General features: G+C 38.4%; 1 protein-coding gene across 1 annotated transcript in view; it reads right to left on the bottom strand.

The window, feature by feature from the left end:
* LOC127028624 (integrin alpha-1-like) overlaps positions 1–23,441 on the bottom strand; it is a 92,418-nt gene that overhangs the window by 15,057 nt on the left and 53,920 nt on the right. Inside the window, exons 9-21 of the mRNA XM_050914345.1 lie at positions 22,548–22,713; positions 18,194–18,267; positions 16,181–16,325; positions 14,840–14,982; positions 13,398–13,541; positions 11,724–11,978; positions 11,163–11,293; positions 9,564–9,727; positions 9,235–9,371; positions 7,535–7,645; positions 6,899–6,984; positions 6,563–6,698; positions 5,495–5,575 (exon numbers count right to left, since the gene is read on the bottom strand). Of these exons, the coding sequence (XP_050770302.1) occupies positions 5,495–5,575; positions 6,563–6,698; positions 6,899–6,984; positions 7,535–7,645; positions 9,235–9,371; positions 9,564–9,727; positions 11,163–11,293; positions 11,724–11,978; positions 13,398–13,541; positions 14,840–14,982; positions 16,181–16,325; positions 18,194–18,267; positions 22,548–22,713 (1,773 nt within the window). The remainder of the gene's footprint in view (positions 1–5,494; positions 5,576–6,562; positions 6,699–6,898; positions 6,985–7,534; positions 7,646–9,234; positions 9,372–9,563; positions 9,728–11,162; positions 11,294–11,723; positions 11,979–13,397; positions 13,542–14,839; positions 14,983–16,180; positions 16,326–18,193; positions 18,268–22,547; positions 22,714–23,441) is intronic.

The following is a 23,441-nucleotide window of genomic DNA, read 5'->3' as shown; positions in this document are numbered from 1 at the left end:
GTTTCCTATTCGACTTCACTGTGTGATCAGTGCAACCCACTTACTCCATGTAGCATCAGTTGCATGATGTGTAGAAGGGACCTTCCCTTTGAACATCCAGCCCAGCACCGGCAGTCGTGGTGCTAATAGGAGCTGTGTTTCAGTACCAACCACTTCTGAAGCAGCTCGAACTCCTTCATATGCTGCTAATATCTCCTTTTCAGTTGGAGTATAGCGGGCCTCAGATCCTCGATATCCCTGACTCCAAAACCCTAGGGGTCGACCTTGGGTCTCCCCTGGGTGCTTTCTGCCAGAGACTCCAGGTAGGGCCATTCTCCCCGGCTGCGGTGTAGAGCACATTTTTAACATCTGGTCCTGCCCAGACTGGCCCAAGGGCTACTGCATGAACTATCTCCCGTTTAATTTGTTCAAAGGCTTGTTGTTGCTCAGGGCCCCATTTAAAATTGTTCTTCTTCCGGGTCACTTGATGGAGAGGGCTTACAATCAGACTATAATTTGGAATATGCATTCTCCAACAACCCACAACGCCTAAGAAAGCTTGTGTTTCCTGTTTACTAGTGGGTGGAGACATAGCTGCTATTTTGTTGATCACATCCATTGGGATGTGACGACGTCCATCTTGCCATTTTTTTCCTAAAAACTGAATCTCCTGTGCAGGTCCCTTCACCTTACTCTGTTTTATGGCAAAACCGGCCTTCAGAAGGATTTGGATTATTTTCTCCCCTTTCTCAAAAACTTCTTCTGCTGTGTTGCCCCATACGATGATGTCATCAATGTATTGCAGGTGTTCTGGAGCTTCACCCTGTTCCAGTGCAGTCTGGATCAGTCCATGGCAAATGGTGGCGCTGTGTTTCCACCCCTGGGGCAGACGATTCCAGGTGTACTGGACGCCCCTCCAAGTGAAAGCAAACTGTGGCCGGCACTCTGCTGCCAAAGGGATTGAGAAAAATGCATTAGCGATATCAACTGTGGCATACCACTTGGCTGCCTTTGACTCCAGTTCGTATTGAAGTTCTAGCATGTCTGGCACAGCAGCACTCAGTGGCAGCGTGACTTCATTCAGGCCACGATAGTCTACTGTTAGTCTCCATTCTCCATTAGACTTTTGCACTGGCCATATGGGGCTGTTAAAGGGTGAGCGAGTCCTGCTGATCACTCCTTGGCTCTCCAGTCGACGAATCAGCTTATGGATGGGAATCAGGGAGTCTCGGTTGGTGCGATATTGCCGCCAGTGCACCCTTGTGGTAGTGATTGGCACCTGTTGTTCTTTGACCCTCAGCAACCCCACAACCGAAGGGTCCTCAGAGAGACCAGGTAAGGTGGACAACTGTTCAATTTCCTCCATCTCCAAGGCAGCTATACCAAAGGCCCACTGATACCCCTTTGGGTCCTTGAAATACCCTCTCCTAAGATAATCTATGCCAAGAATGCATGGGGCCTCTGGGCCAGTCACAATGGGGTGTTTTTGCCACTCATTCCCAGTTAGGCTTATTTCAGCCTCCAATACAGTTAGCTGTTGAGATCCCCCTGTCACCCCAGAAATACAAATGGGTTCTACCCCTTTATAGCTTGATGGCATTAGAGTACACTGTGCACCAGTGTCCACTAGAGCCTTATACTCCTGTGGATCTGATGCGCCAGGCCATCGGATCCACATAGTCCAGTAAACCCGGTTGTCCCTTTCCTCCACCTGGCTGGAGGCAGGGCCCCTCTAGTCCTGGTCAGAGGATTCTCCACTCACTTTTTGTAAAAATGGATTAGAATTCTTTTTCATAGGATCGGGAGTAAGATCAGCTCTTCTACTCTGTCTGCCACACCACTCACAGTGCTCACTGGAGGCTGGAGCAGCATTTTTCCTGGAAGAACCCTCATCTGTGATATTGTTCTTCCTTGTAATTCACGTACCCGTGCACGTAGGACCGAGGTAGGTTTTCCATCCCACTTCATCATATCCTCTCCGTGGTCAAGCAGGTAAGACCACAGGATACCCCGTGGTGTATACCTTCTATCTCTTCTCTCTTGCCCAGAGGAATACCTTCTCCTAATAGCTGAGGTATTGGTCCGTGCAGGTGGGCGGTCAAACTTATCCTCAAATCGCTGGAACTCTTGGGACCATTTCTCGGCTAGTATGTCTGGCAGTTTCTCCACAGCCGCGACGAGGGAGGAAGTGAGACTTTCTTCGTATTGCCGAAGTCGGTGAGCCAATTCATCTACTGTTGGTCCCTCTTCATCTTTCCAGTCCATTACTGCCAATGCATTGGCATATGACGATGGTGCACTTCGTACAAACTTCCGCCACGTGGGTCGTGTGCAGTGGACTTCATCTGGATCTCTGGGTGACTGCCCATGGTCTGGGTCATAATAAACCATCTCCTGCACAGCTAATTCCCTCAGGTACTGGATACCTCTCTCCATGGTGGTCCACTTGCCTGGGTGACATACAACATCTTCCTTGAAGGGGTACCTTTCCCTCACACCCGACAGAAGTCGCCTCCAGAGGCTGAGGGCTTGTGTCTTTTTTCCAATCACCTTGTCAATGCCACCTTCCCTAGAAAGGGATCTCAGCTGCTTGGCTTCCCTACCCTCTAGTTCCAGGCTACTTGCCCCATTATCCCCAGCATCGGAGCAGCCAGGTAATAATGTGCTCGCCTGGACGATGGCTGAAGTCTTTTTCGCATATCCCGCAGCTCACTCGGGGATAGGGATCGGGTGATTATCTCCGGTTCTGCCTCTTCCTCCTGTTCTCCTGATGACCCTGCTTCACCTTCATCCTTCGCTAAGTGAGCTGGTTTTTTTGTATATTTCTTCTTCTGTATAGGGGCGACTGATACTGGCACTGGTTGATTCTCTGGTTCAGCTGCATCATCCATCGCCAAGGTTTGAGTAGCCACAGTGCCCGTCGCTGGAGTCTGAGTAGCCATAGTCGTGGGAATTGATCTCTGAGTGGTATTTTTAAATAGTTGTTTAACCCTAAACAAGATCTGAATCACATTCAGGAACAGGCTGATTCCTAGCAATAGGACCATGCTGAGTTCAACATCCCAAGGATATTCAAAATTTACAAACTCCTTCAACGCTATTGTAATTAGCCTGGCAGAGAAAGGGAAGATGTGGGAAGATGTCTCCCCCATAGGTTCGCTCCACGAGGAGAAAAGGTAGAAAGTGTAATTATTAATATTCTCTAGGAGATAGCACCTGAAGTACGGAGATGTCTCCTCCATAGATTGGCTCCCAGAGGAGAAAAGGTAAAAGGTACAATTATTAATAGTCTCCCATAGGTGGCTCCCGAAGTACAGGTGACCACAATGCTGAGTACAAACACCCGATTAGTTTCACAACCTGCACTTATATCATAAGCCAGTGTTACAAACAACAACAACATGATAACTCTAGTCCGGTTCCCACAGGTGATAAACAGCACAACAGGGAGCATATACTGCAAATAACGCAACTTCAAGAACAACCACACCAACCTCGAGAGCAAGAGAGTCCACATTGTAACCAGTGACTATCAAACCAATACAATGAATACTTATAACAAGTTTGTTTTAACACACTCTGATCAGATCCATCGTTATCTCAACCGTTCGTGCCCCACGTTGGGCGCCAAAAGGGCTTTCGTGGTTTAACCCCAGCCAGCAACTAAGCACCACACAGCCGCTTCCCCCTCCCCCTCCCAGTGGGGTGGGGAGGAGGAAAAGAAAAAGTAAAACTCATGGGTTGAGATAAGAATGGTTTAAGAACTAAAGTAAAATAAAATATAATACTAACTAAGAATATAAGAATAATAATTGTAATGAAAAGGAATATAACAAAAAAAAAAAAAAAGAAGAAATAACACCCAAGAAAAGACAAGTGATGCACAATGCAATTGCTCACCACCCGCTGACCAATGCCCCAGCAGCGATCCCCACCTCCCGGCCAACTCCCCCCTGTTTATATACTGGGCATGACATTCCATAGTATGGAATATCTCTTTGGCTAGTTCAGGTCAGCTGTCCTGGCTATGCTCCTTCCCAGCTTCTTGCACACCTGCTTGCTGGCAGAGCATGGGAAACTGAAAAATCCTTGGCTTAAGATAAGCACTACTTAGCAACAACTAAAACATCAGCATGTTATCAACATTATTCTCACACTAAATCCAAAACCCAGCACTGTACCAGCTACTAAGAAGAAAATTAACTCTATCCCAGCCGAAACCAGGACATAAATAAATGACTACTAGGTCTCACAAAAATTCCCTACTAATTAGAACTAGGGCAAATCTATCAACAATTTGGCGCTACACAAGTTTTGGGAACACTGTCCCAAACATGCCCCTCTTCATATGCTGACATTTAAGGGTAATTTTATATGAAGCAAAAGTTTTACTATTTGTTACTGTACAGGATTTTTGAGCTCAGATTTTTATTTTTTCTTTAATGCATACAAATCTTTATTACAAAGTCACCCAGAGAAAATTGTCTTAGATATTTTTTCATATTAAAAAAAAAAAATCCAGAAAGAGGCTTTAAAAAGGAACGTATTAGGGATGCTTATCAGTGATTAAGAGATGAATTAATTTCTGAATGCAAAGGAGAGCATGAAATTTCTAAATTTAGGAATCTATAGCTACAGACAAACTGACAATGAAAGCATGAAAAGAAAATGAGAAAACTCCAGTAAAGCTGGGAAGGGAACATTTGTGGGCACTGGCATTGGGTAGTCTGCTCATTTGGCTTCAAGAAAGTAACAGCTGATTTACTTCTTACAAGTCCAAGACACAAGCTGGAACGTGTATGTGGGAGGCAATATAAGAGGACATCTCTCCCGATCCTCCCCCTCTGTTATGCATCTGCAACACAGACATGATACAATAGGGGAACAGACAAGAAACTGCCAGGAAAGACAGTTTGTTTTATTTGCATGCAATTTGCTATTTCCTAATTCAATATCAGAACTATTTCAGTGAAGCTTAGATGCATATTTTCAAAGGCTAAGTTTAGCTAAAGCTCCCTCTTTATTCCAGCAGGAGATACAGACTTATCACTAGAGCTGTTCAAGCTGGAGCTTGATTTTTAAGTGGACTGCTTGCTGGAAAGGCCTCTCACTCCCCACTGAGCAGAGGTGAAGTCTTGATGCCTGGCATTGGCAGATCCAGATTAGCATTTCCAGATATCAGCTTATTCTCTTTTCAACCGATTAAATTTTATATACAAAATAACTAAAGTTGTAGGCTCCAACCTGTGGAAAGCCACAGTATCTAATGTCTTATCAGTATATCCTAACCAATATCCTATACTTCTGGAGACAGACCCTTCTGGCCAGGCATGCCACTTGCCTTCTGTCAGTGTCAATGATGGCAATATACACCTTTTACCTCCTCACGTACCACATCTGACTGCCCAGGTACTGAAGACCTGATGTTTTCCTATCTGGCTCAGTGCAGTTCATATCAAGGATAGCTTGGGAAATACGCATGGAGCAAGAACTTGCATGCAGGGGAACTTTTTACCTCTTCTGCAGGTTTTAGAAATGGATATCCCACTTTACAGGTGATGTTGTGATTAGATTCACAACTATCTTTCTGTATATCCTAAGGGAAAAAGAAAGTGAAATCATGACCATGTGCAAACTCTTTTTAAATTTTGACTAAGCATCAAGGGCTTATCAAACATATATACCATTGTCACTTTTCATCATCAAAACATCATAAGAGTCAAAGCCTTAATTTAACTGGAACAAAAATAGGAAGCCACAACTTCTGCAAAACAATTTCCACCTATAGACATCTACATCAATTAGTTGCCATTATTCCCTTCCAGTGAAAGTGTTTGGAACATTAGCAATTATATACAAACTGGACATCATGTAAATTAGCCATGGGGTCTAGCAGATCAACATATGTATAAGTACACAGTTTTTACATGTAATTTTGTAAACGTGTTCCTAACTTAGCAATAAAAGTGACATTCATACTCCATACATTATGGCCACAGGGTCAGCAACAGTGCTATGGATCCCTGACTTCTCCTAATGTGCAAAATCGGGACTTTTGATTGAAAACAAACTTCTCAAATGTTTCCTACCTGAACTGAGGTGAATTCATAGCATATCTACTGAGGCAGGCAGAAGAACAGCTATTTTGGAAATGCTGTCTGAGGTAGGGATGAGGCAGGCACTGATCTATGCTCCCCTACTATGACAGTGCTTTTTCTATACATGTGCAAAAGAAGAATTCTAGAGGCTCAGGAGCTGTACTGATGAATAATGAGGCATTTCCGGCTCTACAGATGTACAGATGATTCATGATGCTGACGTTCATCTGAGATGCAGGCACTTACTGTCTAAGTATCATTGTGAAACTTGCATCTGTCGTTAACGGTGGCTAGGCCATAGTCCACTCAGGTCAAAATAAATACACTCTTTTAGAGGTATAAGCAAAGACAGCACTCCCAGGGAATCTCTTGCAATCAACTGAGATGATGCCAGAGCAGTGAAATTCAGGCTTAATACAAAGGCTTCCTCAGATCTCCCCAGCAATATATGTTATGACAAATGTGATAATGTGAAAAATTCCTACCTCAATGCCAGCAAAAATAATATTTGGAGAATACTGAACAAAAACTCTGGTATTATAGGCACTGTCTTTTTTGTTCTTGACAGAGAGCTGGATGGTGAACTTATCATTGCGTGACTTTACAACGAATGGAGAAGAGCTGTAAAATAAAGTAAGAATGTTGGACATCTTAACTTTGAATCTGTTTTTAAAATAGAGGAACTTCTTTCAGTGTCCAGACTATATTGTTTCTGATTTGGAAATTATGCCACAGCATTATCTTATTAGACTACAGAATTTATAATTTACATAGAAGTTTTGTACAGATATCAAGTGATACAATAAACCCAGTGTAGTTACCTGTCTCCAGCTATGCTTGCTTTTACATTCAAAACAAGATCTGAAATGCATTTATTTTTGGCTCCACAATCTTTTGTGAAAGGAATCTGCAACAATAGTATGTTTATTCTCAATTTTATTACAGTATTAAATACTTGCATTTTAATTCATTATCTAATTTTATATAAGGTCCTCTGTCTGACAATCAAAGAAGTCTTCCCTAATATTAATCAGTTAAACATGCCAATATCCTGTAAAATGCACGGGTGAAACATAACCTTCCTACTCATTCCCTTATAAGTGATTCATCTAGGTTAGCAAAAGAGGCAATAGTAAAATTATGAATGATGCCAAGCACCATCAAAGCATATGACTAACATTCCCCTGCTCTATCTATGTAAAAAATGACAATAAAATTGCTTGTATTCTCTTCTATCTTCAGTTAACTCTGGACAGCTTTAAAACCCCAGGCTGGTTCCCAAGCACATTGAACTGAGCTCTTCACCCCTGAAGGCTCATTTAGAGGAAACATCTTCTGGACAGGCTCAATGACCCTCCCTCTTTAGCCAATTTGTGGACGATACTTTCAGCTCTTGTGTGGGCTATGAATTTTACCTTAAATACTTTGGTTATTAATACAGAATCTTGCTGACTTACATATTCAGATACTGAATTTGGCAGGTTGCTATCAAGAACAGGTCCACTCTCTGGATCAGAAAAATTGAACTCCAGCAAAACCTTTAGAGAGTCCTGAAAGTCAGGCTTATCCTGGAACATAAAGAAAACAAAATTGCTGTTATAGACATTCACTTTAATATCTAAAGAGGTTAAAAAAACCCCAAACAATGCTGAGGAAAATATTTTTCAGTCACACTGTTGCTGTCCTTGCTTAGAGAAGCATTTGAATGCTTGCAATTGATGATAAAGCATTTAATGCACAAGCCAACTCTTATAAATACCTACTAATGTTTTTGTGTATCTCATCTCATCATAAAAATGTCACATAGCCTGAGCTTATCCAACACAGTTTCATTTAAGAATGTCTCAGAACTGTCAACTCATAGCCTTTCCTCTTTTAGTTGTGCTTAAAGGATCAGTAAGATGAACAGCAGTGGTATCACCTTGCGTGAAGTCAAATTGAGGCCTGCTGTTAGGAGATGTATTGCATATTCAAGCAAATTCTAGGCATCATTTATGATTAGTTTTGAATTATGATAAAACTGTGAAGTTGCTTGTCGTGGTTTAACCCCAGTCAGCAACTCAGCACCACACAGTTGCTTCCCCCTCCCCCTCCCAGTGGGGTGAGGAGGAGGAAAGGGAAAAAAAAAAACAAACTCAAACTCGTGGGTTGAGATAAGAACAGTTTAATAACTAAAGTAAAATATAATACTAACAATAGTAATAATGAAATATAATAATAATAGTAATGAAAAGGAATATAACAAAAAAAGGAAGGGGAGGGGAAAGAAAAAAAACCAGTGATGCACAATGCAATTGCTCACCACCTGCTGACCGATGCCCAGTTAGTTCCCGAGCCGCGATCCACACCTCCTGGCCAACTCCCCCCTGTTTATATACTGGGCATGACGTTCCATGGTAAGGAATATCCCTTTGGCTAGTTCGGGTCAGCTGCCCCGGCTATGCTCCCTCCCAGCTTCTTGCACACCTGCTTGCTGGCAGAGCATGGGAAACTGAAAAGTCCTTGGCTTAAGATAAGCGCTACTTAGCAACAACTAAAACATCAGTGTGTTGTCAACATCATTCTCACACTAAATCCAAAACCCAGCACTGTACCAGCTACTAAGAAGAAAATTAACTCTATCCCAGCTGAAACCAGGACATTGCTAAATGTCTTAAATGTGGGTAGCTTATAATATACACCTCCATTCACTCTGCACATTAGTTACAATCTGGGCAATTTCATACTCACAGTTGCTAATTACATTTCTGTTTTACGGTGAATGAGTATTCTCTATCCCAAACCTAATTTGCAAGTTTTTGACTATATTTTAGTAGAAGGAATTGCACCAATATGCAAACTAGACTTCCAGCCCACATTCTCCTGCTGAGTTTGGAATGCACCTAAACTATTAACCACAACAGCTGCTTAGTTCCACTAAGTGTTATGCTCTTCCTTAAGACAGACACAAAGAGACAAAGGTAAGTAGACTGTACATATAAGTAAACAGTTTATATCTATATACATATATATAAATCCTAAGTAGTAAACAAATTTTATGTATGCTTCTTAAGATTAATTCTGGATGCAGATTTTTTTGTCCAATTTACAATTAATGGAATACATTTGGATTATTATAATGTCAACATGAGAAAAACACTTTAAATGATTTACTTGCCAACATGTAGAAGTTATGTTTAATACATTCTGATCCTTTGATAGTTATATTTTTTTGCATTTTCCTCTCATGGCTTTCTGTGAACAAGCTTCGAGATATTTGTCTTTGTGAGTCAAGAGTAATCCAATACTGCAGACCTGCAAAGGAAGTCGAGATCAATATTTTGAACCAATTTGCCTCTACACATTCTTATTTTTCCCAGTATCCTAAATACACTTTGAATAGTGAATTTAAGAGAGAGTTGCAATCCATTTTTTGAGAAATAAACAAATGTGAGCATAGCAATTTTATAATGTAAAGATTCCATAGCTTAGTGCTTATCTACTTACCAGATTCAAATGTATCTTCCTTCGATTTTAGTCTGATCTTAAAACAAATTGTGGCATTTATGCATATTGTTTTTCTTTTATTTATCTGACAATTTTGTTGTTGGATATTGATGCTTTTGGGTGTAAATTGCATGGAAACATTTACTTCAGCCACATCACGAGACCTTAACAAAAACACAAAAAGAGAGAAAGTACCTTGAAAATAATAGCAGCAACTTTTTTTAACTTCTTAAGAATGAACTTATAAAATGTGCAACATTGAACATTAAAATACACATATATGATGGTCTAGACAAGTAATTAACTATAGACTCTATACATAGTACCAGTAAACAACAAATTAAAGAGAAAACAGTCACAGGGTTTCTCCACAGTGCTGTACTTGCTTCAGAACAGATACCAGATGAAAGGAAATATTTTCAAAAGCATTTAAGCAATTCTATGGAGCCAGTCCCATTTTAAAAGAGACTGAAGACCCAGACCCATCCTCGAGGGTATCCACAGGTGAACATGTTATTATACATGAGCTAGAGGGTAGCGTGTCATCTCTTAGGCTGTGGGTAGATAAACAGGCTGAGATTTACTACCAATTTGCCTCACTAACTCCCCTTCAGCCCTGTCCCTGCAACGCATTCCTGCCTCTCCCTTTGCTCTGGCTCGGTTCCTTTTTGGCCTCGAGATGGAGTATGCCAATGTACAAAATCAGCAGAAAATTTAGCTGGCAAAATAGCTTTCTTCAGATTTGTGATCCAAACAACACAGTGAAGGGGCACCTCATTGCATTCACACATGGAGCTTTTAGAAAGACAAATTACCAGATGAAGGTGAGGAGAAGCTGGCAGCTTGAGGATGGTAGCAAGACCTGACAAACTTGATGGTTAGTTAGGTGGAACAGCAGGACAGGGAAAGCAAGGAGCTGGCTTAGCAATTACCTTACCAGAGAGAGCTGTGAAATAGTTTTAGTTGTGCTTTAGAAATGAGGGATTACATGTTACCTTGTTAATTTCTCTTACTGGTATTTTTCTCTTCTCCCTTAAAAAATATATTGTTCATTATTCCATCAGAATCATGCTCTTTTGTAAAGAAAATTAATTCACTGCTCACCAGAAAGTTTAGTTAAATTTTTCCAAAATTTTCTGTAGGGAGTCAAAGTAGAGTTTTCTTATTAGGAAGTGAAATGAGTTTTCTTAGCGACCTCTTTACATTTGAACCCGTCCTTGATATTGCTAATAAGATAACATGCAATATAGTGTAGAAAAGAGAACACTTAGGGTTTTTTTTTCTATTTTACTTTCTATTTTCACAAGAGGAATCAGTTTCTATTTTGAATATGATCTAGGAGGACAAGGTCTTCATGCTAGGCTAACAAGGTTTCTAAAACATTCCTATACTTATTACTATTATCCATTAAGTTTTATACTACTTCCTCCAGAGAGACATGATAATATGAAGATTCACAGCCAGTGTCAAAGTATGAGATAAAACCAGTACGAAACCAGTATTCTCACAACAGTCCAAACTGTAGTGCATACAAGTTACATAGGTATCACAAGACAAATGGTTCTTTTCTAGCCTAACAGCTGCTGTGAGTATCCGTACCAGAAGAGGGCAGCCCCACCAAGGCCTCCAATGGTAACATCAATCAGCCCGTCATCGTTTAAATCCATTTCTCCATGCACAGACTGGCCAAAAAATTTCACTTTTTCCCCATCTCCACCTGATGCAATACGCTGTGGAAAGCATTAAGAGGTTTATGTAGTGCATATTGAAGGATTTTATAAGAACATTCAAGATGCATTTGTTGGCAGTTAGATGGCTTTTAAACTCTTTAAATATATTAAATTTTCATTACAATAGTCCTAAAAGGGTTACCATGGTGATGAACACACTATAAGTTTTCAGAATTACAAAATATCTACTTTTCTGGCTGTACAGAACATTTCAGAAGGTTTCTAATAAAAACATGCAACTTTCTTTTCTAGCAGTATTAGAGTCAAATTTGGTTAAATCAGACTGAGTTTAAAAGTACAGAGCATTTTAAAAAAGCTGTCATGACAGGTGAAGTCACAGTTTGATTCTACATTGGAAAGAGATGGGAAAACGGGATTTGTGCTACATACACTTACAGCAGCTGCCAACCTGTAAATTTTTACTTCATACCTGTGTGTATTTTTTACTGATTGTGTTGCCACGGCCATGATAAATATAAACAGCTCCCCGATGATCATCCTCTAAGGGAGATCCTATTACAATGTCATTATATCCATCAAGATTGAGATCCTTCACTGCAGCAATCGCAGTCCCAAAGCGTGCACCGCAAGGCTCATTCTTAAGAACTTTGCAGGTGTCATGTTTTAACGGTGAACAGCATGTTTGCTTTATAGGTTCAAGACTCATCTGATATTCAAACTTTGTCTGTGAAAGAACAGATTTAGAGTTTGTGGATTTCCATCAACATTTTAGCAATACAGGTTTTTAAGAGCTCCTGTACAGAAGACAAACTGATGAATTAAATGAAACCATTACATCCTATTCATAATGATTGAGTGCACTGTAGAAACTGTGATTCTGTAACTATAATTCAAGTGTTCTTTTTGAGCAGCAGGTGGGAAAAGACATTCTCGCTCCCTCTCTTTCTGCATCTAGATGCTTATGCATATTTTTTGAAGTTAGAGGTTCACAGGAAAGCATAGTATCATAACAATATTTGGATGTTATAAGTAAACCACTTCATTCTTAAGATAGTGTAAAGATTTCTTCCAAAGGCATTCTCTTAACCTGAGAAGCAAGCCAAGTTTCTGATGAAACACAGATGCAATACTGTTATTCCAGAACAAAAGACAGCAGTTCTCTTACGTAGACTGAATTCTATCCTCAGTAGACACATACTCCATGGCCTTACATATGAATTCTTCTGGTCAGTGTCCAGTGTGCATCCTAGACCAAAACCACACATACAGTATGGTATGTAACCAATCTTTCCAAGAGATTGGCCCCATGAGTTCCATGTTAGAGATTAGCAGCAGCAAGCAGTTGCTGCATCTCCTTTATTTGGAGATGGATAAAAGGAAACACAAGAAAAACAAATTTCAAATCCTTGCATTACTGGAGGACATGGAATTTTTGTTTTCTCGCCAACTCGATTCACCAGCAATTTGTTGTTAGCAACATGCATGTAGAAACTGGAAGAGTTCCTTTTCAAATAGATCCAGTCTCTTCAGGCCCTTTTCTTGCAGTAGTATTTTAGGAGGCCATCATTCCTAGGACCTACTTTGATATCCGTTATAACAATACACAATAGTACTGGACTAAAAGAAGAGAAAAAAGAAGAAAAAGTATGCATAGACATTGGAAAGAGAGACGTATCAAATTAAGAAACAGGTGTATCTGGTATATTCCCCAATCTAGTCATAACATGCTTAAAAGCTTTTAGATGTATGGGGTTTAGCTCTAGGTTGGTAAGCAAGTCACAAGAATATCAGAGCACACACTTTTAGGATGGATGAGCCCTACTGTTCCCTAACGAGTGAAAGCAAAAAGAAAATGTGATAGAAAATTAATCCTATAAATTTGCATCTATGCCATATTGCAGTTCACAGGATATAGTGCTTATCTATATAATATACTCCATTAGAAAAAAAGGTGAGGAAAAAAAGAGTTTGAGAAGAAAGTTTTCAGAAAATAATCTGTATTATACTCTCAGTTGTCAAAATCATGTTTCTCTCTTTTCAACAGGTCATCTTCCCCAGCTCAAATTGTCATACTTCTTTAAAATAAGGATATGAGGACAGTAAGGAGCATGTTCTGTTCCTGGTCAATAAACATCATCCTTACCTTATTCAGACCATAAACATATACTTTCCCTTGCTCCTCTTTTTCAGTTCCCATATACATAGGAGCTCCAACAATAAGAAGGTCTGTAAATGAGTCCCCATTGATGTCGACTGTGGTAATAACACCCCCAAAGTATGACCCAATCTGCAGTAAAATATAAGGTATAAATCGGAGACAGTCAGCAACATTTCCTATTCAGAGACCTGTTTTATAGTTGCTTACAACAATGCCAAAATTTAACCATTAGGCAAAAATTTTCTTTGCTACCTAGAAGATCTTTTTGGTCTGTTTGCCTTTGAAGCTTGTTTTCTGTTTCAGGGTTTGTTGTCAGAGTTTTTATTTAAGAATGGTCCATTCAACTCAACTCTCCTGAGTTTGAAAGGTACAAATGGTGCCTCCTACCTGCTAGGGGAGTAGGACCTCTTAAAGACAGCATTTGAATAGAAGTGTCTTGGGGAAGCTAGTTTTCTCTTCAGTCCCAACAGTAATACATAGAAGGAGCAAAATCAATGATCTTAGGCTTGCCAGGGGAAAAAGGTAGGATGACGGATAAGAGCTCTGAGATAACACAGTGCAGGCAGTCTCCAAAATTCCCAAGTTGCCACTGAATGCAGAGGAACAAGATCTACACAAAGAGCTAGATACATTCATAGACTGGGTACAAGGTGTGGGATTTATCTGATTACATTCACTTTACAGCTAAGCTAGACATCCTGCATTTTCTTTACACTCAACATGAGAAGCAGACCCTTCTAGTGCAGGATGCATCTCATCCCACAGAAGATGCTTCAAATAGGCCAGATCCCTCAAACTTTAAAAATGCCCACTTCTTTGACTCTAAAAGGATTGACTGATTATCTGAGCTGCAGATATCAGCTGTAAAAGATGAAAATTAGGTAACCTGAATTCTCCTGAAAGAAGCTCATACTGCAGCCTGGGGAGACCAGAGTAGGCAGGTCTTTCAACCCTCATGTGCATAATATTATACTACCATCTTTAATTATGTGATTACCTGTTGTTTTTTCCTGCAGGAACAGCTCTCAGTGAGCTGCTACTCAACATAACAAGCAGCTATTCAATATTTCATGCTATCCTAGCTGATATCTCTCACACAGAACCCTGCTTGTCACATCCATTTCCTGCCAGTGACATATCCCTTCCACTCAGCAGACAGAGAAAATTCAAGTGCAGAAATGGCTACAACCACTTTGACACTGGTGAAGGTTTACCCCACAAAGAGAAGATTTCCTAGGGTCTCTGACTACTCTAAGTCCACTTTTTCCATTACTTACTAGACCAGAGCATCTACCTAACCTTTCTTTCTGATCTTGCTTAAAACTCTCAGTTTCATTTGCTCTTCTGATAGAGTTCTCATTTGAAATCATTATTTCTATTTCTCATGCCATATTCCTCTCATATGTTAATCATGAATGCATACTTACTTGTTCTCCATTTAACCTCTGAAGTACTTGTACCTCTTTTCCTTCCATTTTATAAATGATAACTTGGCCAATGTGATTGTATCGTGGCTGTCCTGCTATGTACAGTATGCCTCCAGGTGTCAATGCTGAATTCACAGTATATCCTAGGAAGCAGAAATTCAAGATGCAGTACACACTGAATGCATCAGAAATACTTGCTGTGATTCAGAGCCTTTTTAAGGCTTATTCTACAACTAGATGTTTAGCCCTACTTATGCTACAGAATAATAGCAGAGTCAAACAAAAGGGCTGGATGTATATTTGCCTACAGTCTCAGAGTCACGAGCACCATTGTGTCATTAAACCTGTTCACAGGCTGGTGAGTCATGTTCACTTTGCCATTCTTACATAGTGTAAGAATATGATGGTACTGATGAAATAACTGGTGAATAGCTGGTTGAAAAATCTACTTTCAAAGAACAGTTGTCACTGGCTCACTGTCAAACTGACAGAGTATTCCAAGTGTGATTCTGGGGGCATTTTGAACCTAGCTGTTTAATATTAACAACAGTTTACCAACTTGAGTGAAGGAAGACAAAAAATTTGCAGATGAATCAAAACTGTGGCAGGGTTGCAAGTATTCTGAAGGATAGGATCTAAATTCAAAATTACTTTACCAAATCTGAGATACAAAAAAAAAAGCTAATGGAATTCTGTAAAGAAGACAAACAATGTACTTGGGGAAAAAAAATGAAGTGATTCTAGTGTTGACTCTTCATCAGTGAAAATGTGGCTTAAATGAGATAACAGAGAGCAAACAGAACCATGAGGTGTAGAAAGCAAGACCTAGAGGAGAGAGCAAGGCCACTGACATGCTTTTTGGTAGAAAAGGCTGAGAGGAAAACAATAGCCTGCCAATATGCAAAACATTATTATAAAGAAAATAGGGGTAAACTGTTGTTCTTGTCCATTGAGTGACAGAAATCGGCTTAATTTTAAGCAAAGATTTAGACTGAATATTGTATAAAACTTTTTAACTAGCAAAGCAGAGAAAAACTTGAGAAGAATACTAGGGGAATCTGTGAAGTCTTCTCTGAACAGATTAGACATCTCTTTCGGGGAAAGTCTAGATACGCTTAGGGCTATAAGTGTTTGGACTAGTTTTTTTGATTGTAGTAGTGAATTTTTTTTTTTTTTTAAAGAACAAAAAAGTCATACTGTAGACATGTCCATACATCATAAATTTTCCCAGGCTTCTAGAATATAAGATAATATTCTGTAAGAGAATCTTTGTGAATGAGATTAGAGAGAGGTTTTGTAGCATTTGTTGAAAAGTGTTATAAGATGGGCTATTTCTCTTACCTAGATAGGCTGCAAGGGGTTCATTTTTTTCTGAAAGCCTGTCACGAAAAGTGTCATTAGTTGGCATTGAAATACCACTGTCCTTCACCATGAGCACTGTGCCGTTCCAGTCATATGCTCCAACTGCTCCAAGCATGATCCAATCCTTATGCAGAGAAAAACAAAAAGCCTGTTCTCTATGTGAGCCATCTTTAGACGTTCATTGATCATGATGCTCACATTTGGGTAATGCTTCCTGTATACTTGCAATATTTAGCCCTGCTTTTCCTGCTATAATATGGCCCCTACAATCATAGTATGTCTTCCCTTCTTTGTTAAAAACACAGCCAACTAAAAAAAAAAAAAAAAAAAGGGCCATTCAGTAAAAGCAGCAGAATGAAACATAGCTCCTACAACTTCAGCCCACTACTCCAGGCCAAACAGAAAGAGATTTAGCAAAGCTAATCAGAGAATACAACACTTAAACGCATTCCCCAGACAAACTTTCAGAAACTTGAACCTTTCTCTGTTGAATCTGTGAGTATTTAAAAAGAGCATTTTGTCAATGAGAAATGGTTTGCTGACCTTTCTTGCCTAAAGGCATGAACGTAGTCTTCTAGATAAGACAGACACCAGATTTTGTCAATGCACCAAGGACTGAAGACCCACTTCTGAATAGAGGTTCTGATGACAGCAGGTCAGTTCTTTGTGAACTTCAAGAATATGCTCCACCAAATAGATAGTCTTATAAATATTCCTCAGGCTCCCTATCAGGATAATACTAATTTCTAAGGTATGATACACCATCTGAAGCATAACATATAATGCAGTGCAGAGAGTAAAAACAAACAGAGAGTATTTCTGCAATAAAGTATTTAAGTTAAATCATATTGAAGGTCTTTTATTCTCTGTTTTACCAGTGAGATGCTGAGCTGTATACAAACTCATGTTGAAGGTTTTCCTATGTGTGTCAGTTTGTCTTGGATTGCTCAGTGTTTGCTCGGTTCAATTACTCTCCTATTTTGTTCTTTTCCACTGTCATTACTTTTTTTGTATCTTTAAAGCTTAACTCTTCCCAGTACTTTTAATTTCATGTTAATTTTTCATTTAATTTGTGTACATTGAGCAGATCATCACAATGGATACTTTCTGATTTTCAATAAATAAATAAAATATGTAGGAAGTGATTTTCTGCTAATACAAATTCCCAGGGATTTTTGCATCCCAGTTTAATAAATATTTACCCCTTGAGAACTGAGGTATTCAATGTATTAACAGAACTAAGAATATGTTGTGTTACTAATAATGCAGATCATATCCATTACAGAAATATCCTTTAAATATATCTTCTGTCGCAATTTCACCAATACAATATAATATCAATTTACATATTTATAAAGAACAGTTTTGTAGTTCACAGAATGGTTTGAGTTGGAAGGGACCTTTAAAGATCATCTAGTCCAACCCCCTTGCCATGGGCAGAGACATCTTGCACTAGATCAGATTGCTCAAAGCCCCGTCCAACCTGACCTTGAACACTTCCAGAGATGGGGCATCCACAACTTCTCTGGGCAACCTGCTCCAGTGTCTCACCACCTTCATCATAAAAAATTTCTTCCTTATATCCAATCTAAATCTACCCTCTTTCAGTTTAAAACCGTTGCCCCTTGTCCTGTCACTACGTGCCCTGGTAGGAAGGAAAAAAAAAACCAAAAAACCCACAACCCAAAAAATAAAAAACTTTCTCTATCTTTCTTAACATATTATAGAATATTCTTCTGATAGGAAAGTGCTATGGGAGCATTAAATTTAGAGTTCATGTGAAGAAGGTACTTATTCTCTTAAGCTTTCATTGTTTATAATCATTTTTTATATACATTTTACAAAAAACTAACTGGATTACAGGAAACTCCAAAACTTCCAACAGCAAACAGGACTGTACAAAGAATTCTGAAGTACTCATTCCAAATGTATGCCATCACCAAGAAAAATCTACTTTGTAAAAGAGCTTCTATTTTCAAACAGTTTGTTTACCTGAGAATAATGAGCACTGAAACCAGCTTGAGACATTTCCATTTCAAATGAGGCTGCCTGCTGGTCTGTTGTTGCTATTAAACAGAAAAAATTAAGTTTTAAAAAATAAATTAGTTTCAATCTGAAAAAGTATCTGAATAGTGTAATGAAAATACTCATATGATAGTAAAGGATAACATAATTAACTAGAATATTCAGTGAATATAGTTTGCCATAGATTTTTATAATAAATACAGAAATTAAGATCCTTGTTAAATGCTACCATTAAGTATGAGAGTTTCCATTTTAAGATCATGTCTCAGAACTTGTCCAAGAAATATTTCTGGGCTAAAAATGACCAGATTTGACCTCAGGCTCGTGGTAAATATGTTTGGAATGTTTGATTAATATGGTTAAGCCATTTTCCACTTGAGCTAAGTGAACAATAAAACACCATCCATGTAACCCCGGCCTTGTATTCAAGCAACTAAAAATTCGTAGGCAGCTGGTAGAACTTTAAATGAAAAACACTTGATGTTTTTGTATGAACCTTTGCAAAAAAAACACAACACAGGAAAATCTCAGCTGTCCAAGATTCATAAGCCTCAGGGAAGGGCTTGGGAACTATAACCCTTCCCAGAAAGTTACATGAAAATCTTCCTGTTTCTCTTAAGTGACTATGAATAAAAAAAGGTATCAGGTGATTTAGTACTAGTTTTAGTATTTTCAGGTAGTCATATGCTAGTTATTAAACTCTGATGGGCTGCTTTACTGTCAGGTACACTTGAAAGATCACCAGGGAAGAGAAAGATCTGCCTTTTCCCCTACTTAAAAGCAATACTCAAGGACTAGTTTGCCATTGTAAGCACCACAAGTAAGGTAACTATATTATGCATATTGAGAGCAAGATATGGTAACGGGCAGTAGCGGGGAACTATGAAATCTGTTCTGAGGCTTGTCCAGGAAGTGTTCACAATTCGCTACCAGCTGAGTGCTGGGGCAAACCTCCAACTGTGTGAATGAAACTGAGGCATAGCAAGCCATGACTGCATGAATTTCAGGCATCTGGACTATTAAATAATACTGAACTTTTGATACTCAGCAACTAAACCACAGAGGTTGCTCCCTGGGACATGATGTCTTTGCCAGTTGTTGGGATTTATGGCCAGTCATAGGAAGGAGACATGATCTCAAACACAAAATGTTTAACACACAAGCGTAGGCCATCATGTTTCACAAGATGTAGCTGCTTTGCTAAGTCTGAAAAAATTATGGTCCTTTTTAAACATAAAACTCTTAAGTTGTGCATTTACTGATAAACAATATTTTCATGCAGTAAAAGATGCTCTTTAATGAGCTAAGACAGGACTCTCTCAGTTTGAGGCAGAGGACAATGCTGGTACTGTTAGTATGTGCAGCTCTGAATGCTGTTTAGATAACGGCCCCCGGTCTAACTTTCCATTGAGTTTCAAACTGCCAAGTATCCTACAAAGGATATTTTGTGAAAAAAACATTTGTGCCTGCCTACGGATTGGATAAAACATAAAATTGATGTTAAAACCAGAAGTCCATGCCATGAGACACAGAGGCATATGAAAAAGATTATGTGTAAAAATCCACTGGCTGTCAAGTGTGGGTTTTTGTTGGATTTGATTTTCCAACTCTCTCTCAATTTTCCTTTTTTAAAGGCCAAAACCAAAAAGAAAACAAGAAAATCAAGACAGAAAATCCAATGTACTATTACACTAGTAGGAAGCTATTTAGATTGAGAATTTAAACACATTCAGATACAGAATTTCAAGAATCAAGGTTCCTGTGACCTCTGTGTTATGCAAAGAAGTTAATTCAGCTACATTGTATGGGGTTAATTCATCTTTTCCACATTGCACACATCCAATAAGCTGGATTGTCACCAGAAAGCTGGGTGGGACAGAATTAAACTGCTTTTCTCCCCTGCCACAATAATGCATCCATGGACACATTTGCAAATCTAGAATAGCTCCTGAAATGCTTTGAGAGGGACAGGAAACCATGCCTAAATAATCAATAGAAATAGATTTAGTCAGCATCTTCTAGCTCCAGCCTTACCAACCCATCGGAACAACTCAGCCTTGCTATGTTTTGACATAAAACTAAGATCCCATTTCCAGTTTCCATTCTGACTTCCCTTGCAGCCAGATTATGTGATTTCTGGGACTTCCACAGGTGGAGGAGGGGGCATAATTTCTTGTCTCGTACCACAGGTATCTTATATGGAAATCTTAGCACAGTTCCTAGGGAAGATCTGAAAACCAAGAAGGCTTTTGGGAGCGGTGAAATTACCTAGCTCATCTCTTATAGCGTGGATGAAAATAATTTTCCACATTTTTTTGTTTCAAATATATATTTTTTGTAATACAGCCAAGTCTATCTAAAATAAAAATTGAAAATAAGGCAAATATATCAAGGCACAAATATCCTAACAGTTTATAATAAGTTTATGTTAAATAAGAAGTAATAATATTCAAGAAGTAGATATTTGTTACTGCATCTTTTGCAGAAAATTAAAGCTGAATTCAAGGACTACAACAGAACTTGTTGATACTTAAAGAAGTGCAATATGCTTAAAGTACCAAAATACTGAAGGGCATGATGACCAGCATTAGTCATCTCAAGAGCTGACTATCATATAAACAGATAACATTTCTACAATTTAATCAGTTAGTTTCACCATCACCAACATAACTCAATTTGTTTGGATATTTTATTAAGCTATAGAACTTTTTTAATGTTCAAATGTTTTGTAATTTTTTCTTATGATTAGAGGAATGAATTACTAAAATCAATGGAAGGGTTAGAGCTCATGATATAAAGCATTCTCCATCAGCAGGGAGTTCAAGCCAGCACAGTTTACTATTTGGGCAGGTTGGGGTTTCATGTGACAGCCAGGCACTACCTAATGACTGTTGAAAGAGGCAAGGTGGAGTGTGACAAAAAGTGAGGCCGTCTCTTCCAGTGGCATCTGGTTGTTCAAAGGGTTGATCTGTCACGTGAAATCTTGATTTTGAGTACACAGATGTCCAAAAACTCAGTCATGTTAGATCTTATAATCATATCGTTCATCCATTGTCATGGACTAGTAAAGCAGTTGATTAACTTTTTATTATATATCCATTATATTTAATAGGTGTAACTAACAGATTTTATTCTACTAATAAAAGACAATGATTTTTCTCACTTTTTTAGAAGTACAATGCACAAATTGAAGACTAAGCTTTCAATTTCTGTTTGAACAACTATTTTTCCACTGAAAGTGTATTCTTCCTAGTAAACAGGGACTTAACAAAAGAGCCCCTGTTCAATGAACTTCAAAGTACTCAATGAGCTTAAGTAGGCTAAACTTTGGTCTTTAGAGAGATTAAATTCTCCTCAAATGAATTTGTTTTAAAAGTGAGGAAACAAAATCTTCCAGAAAGTAAAAAGATAAGAATATATAAACTGGAAAAAACATTTAGTAATAATCAGCTGAAAATAGTAATATTTGATCAAGCTAAATGATACACTAACAAAATACCTAAATATGTCTAAGAAATATAGCTCCAATTTAAAAAGCTTTAAAATACTCTCTCCTATTTGTATTATTTCTTGACATTCAAATCAATATTGTCTTTTGTTCCAGCTATAAACTACACTCTTCCAGGCACTTGGAAAGTTGAGATGTTGAAAAAAAGTAAGTCCAAATAGATGGATGTTCTCTTTTATGACATGAATCCCTTCAGAGTTTGCCAGTATAATTTATAACTAATAAACTCAGTCTTCTGTTACCAGTAGCGTGCTTGAAACAAACAGAATTGGACAGTGTTGCCTAATTTGGATGGAGAATGTAAGCAGACATTATGAGAGAATGACTTTTCTCTGCTAAAATCTGAATATCATGAACATTTCCAAAGGAAAAATATATCTTGCCAACTATACACCAAGTCCATGTTAACTTGTATAGCAAAGTAATATATCATAATTAATAACTAACCAAAAAGAGAACCTAAAGGTATAGGCAGACAGACACATGATCATGGGGCAATCAGGATACGGTCTGGCAATGCTTTTTTACCTAAGGGAAGGCAACTTCAGATTTACCTCAGCTAAAATGGTAATGGTTACTTACCCTTCTAGGCTATTGTCTCCATATGCTCTAACCCATCTGAACATATTTCACATCATTATCTATGTTTTTGATGTCTATTGCAAAATATCTTTATGATCAGCATGAAAAAAAATACCTGCATAATGCATTTTATGCAGCACAATACGTTGTAAAGAAAGATAAAAGCAGGTGATCTTCTATTTGCTTCAGTTGTAATGCAGGCATGAAGTAAAATTTTAAATAATGTCATACCTTCCAGGGCAAATATTCTCTCTCCAAGTGCTTCAACAATAGTTACAAGAGCTAATTCATCTGAGACATTGAAGAAATGCTTTTCAGTAGGCTTACTGGCAACTGATTTTATTTCCTCTACAAATTTTTCAGTATTTAAATTTCCTCTGCTGTAGCTGCCAAGAATCTAAATAGAATTAAAAAAAGTAGTCAAGAATACATTTTATACCCTGTTTTAAAAGATACTTTTGAGGCAGGTTTTCAGAGAATATTAGGAAATCATATTTAACCTTAATTTTTTCTGTTAAAACCTCTCTCAAATTGATTTGAAGCTATTTCCGATGAGAACAGAACTGTACGAGGGCTCAGGGTTTTTTTTCTGAAAATATCAACAATAGCAAACAAAGCAACTGTATGGTGTGATGTCTGCTATCCTCAACTGTCCTTTTTTTTATTTCTTCACAAAATTCTAATGATTTGCTGAAGTAGACCTTAATTTAGAAAAAAAAAAAACCCCACAACAAAACAAACACCCCCCCAAACAGAATACACAATTGCACTGGCTTCTGCATAGGTACCATCACTTCTCCTCATAATGTGGTATATGAGCAATTAATAACATACTTAATTAGGCATAGCATAATTCTTTTTTGTGTGCAAATTTGCCCTATAAATACATATAACAACAACACTTGCATTCAGTGTTAACGACTCCATCCTGGTACAAGACTTTAGATTTGGTCCCCAGTTTTAACACCACTGCTGTAAAAACTCAGGATGCCTCAGAACAAAACGACTCATTTGTCATTTGAGAATTGGAGAAATATTTTTCATAGAAAAAAAAAATTATTCTACACACTTAACTTGCTTTGAGAGGGAAATAAAAAACAAACTTCCATGTTCTAGCATTCCTGG

Source organism: Gymnogyps californianus, unplaced genomic scaffold (genome assembly GCF_018139145.2).
Source record: "Gymnogyps californianus isolate 813 unplaced genomic scaffold, ASM1813914v2 HiC_scaffold_37, whole genome shotgun sequence".
NCBI lineage: Eukaryota > Metazoa > Chordata > Aves > Accipitriformes > Cathartidae > Gymnogyps > Gymnogyps californianus.
Note: the sequence above shows the minus strand (reverse complement) of the source record. Positions and strands in the feature narration are given on the sequence as shown.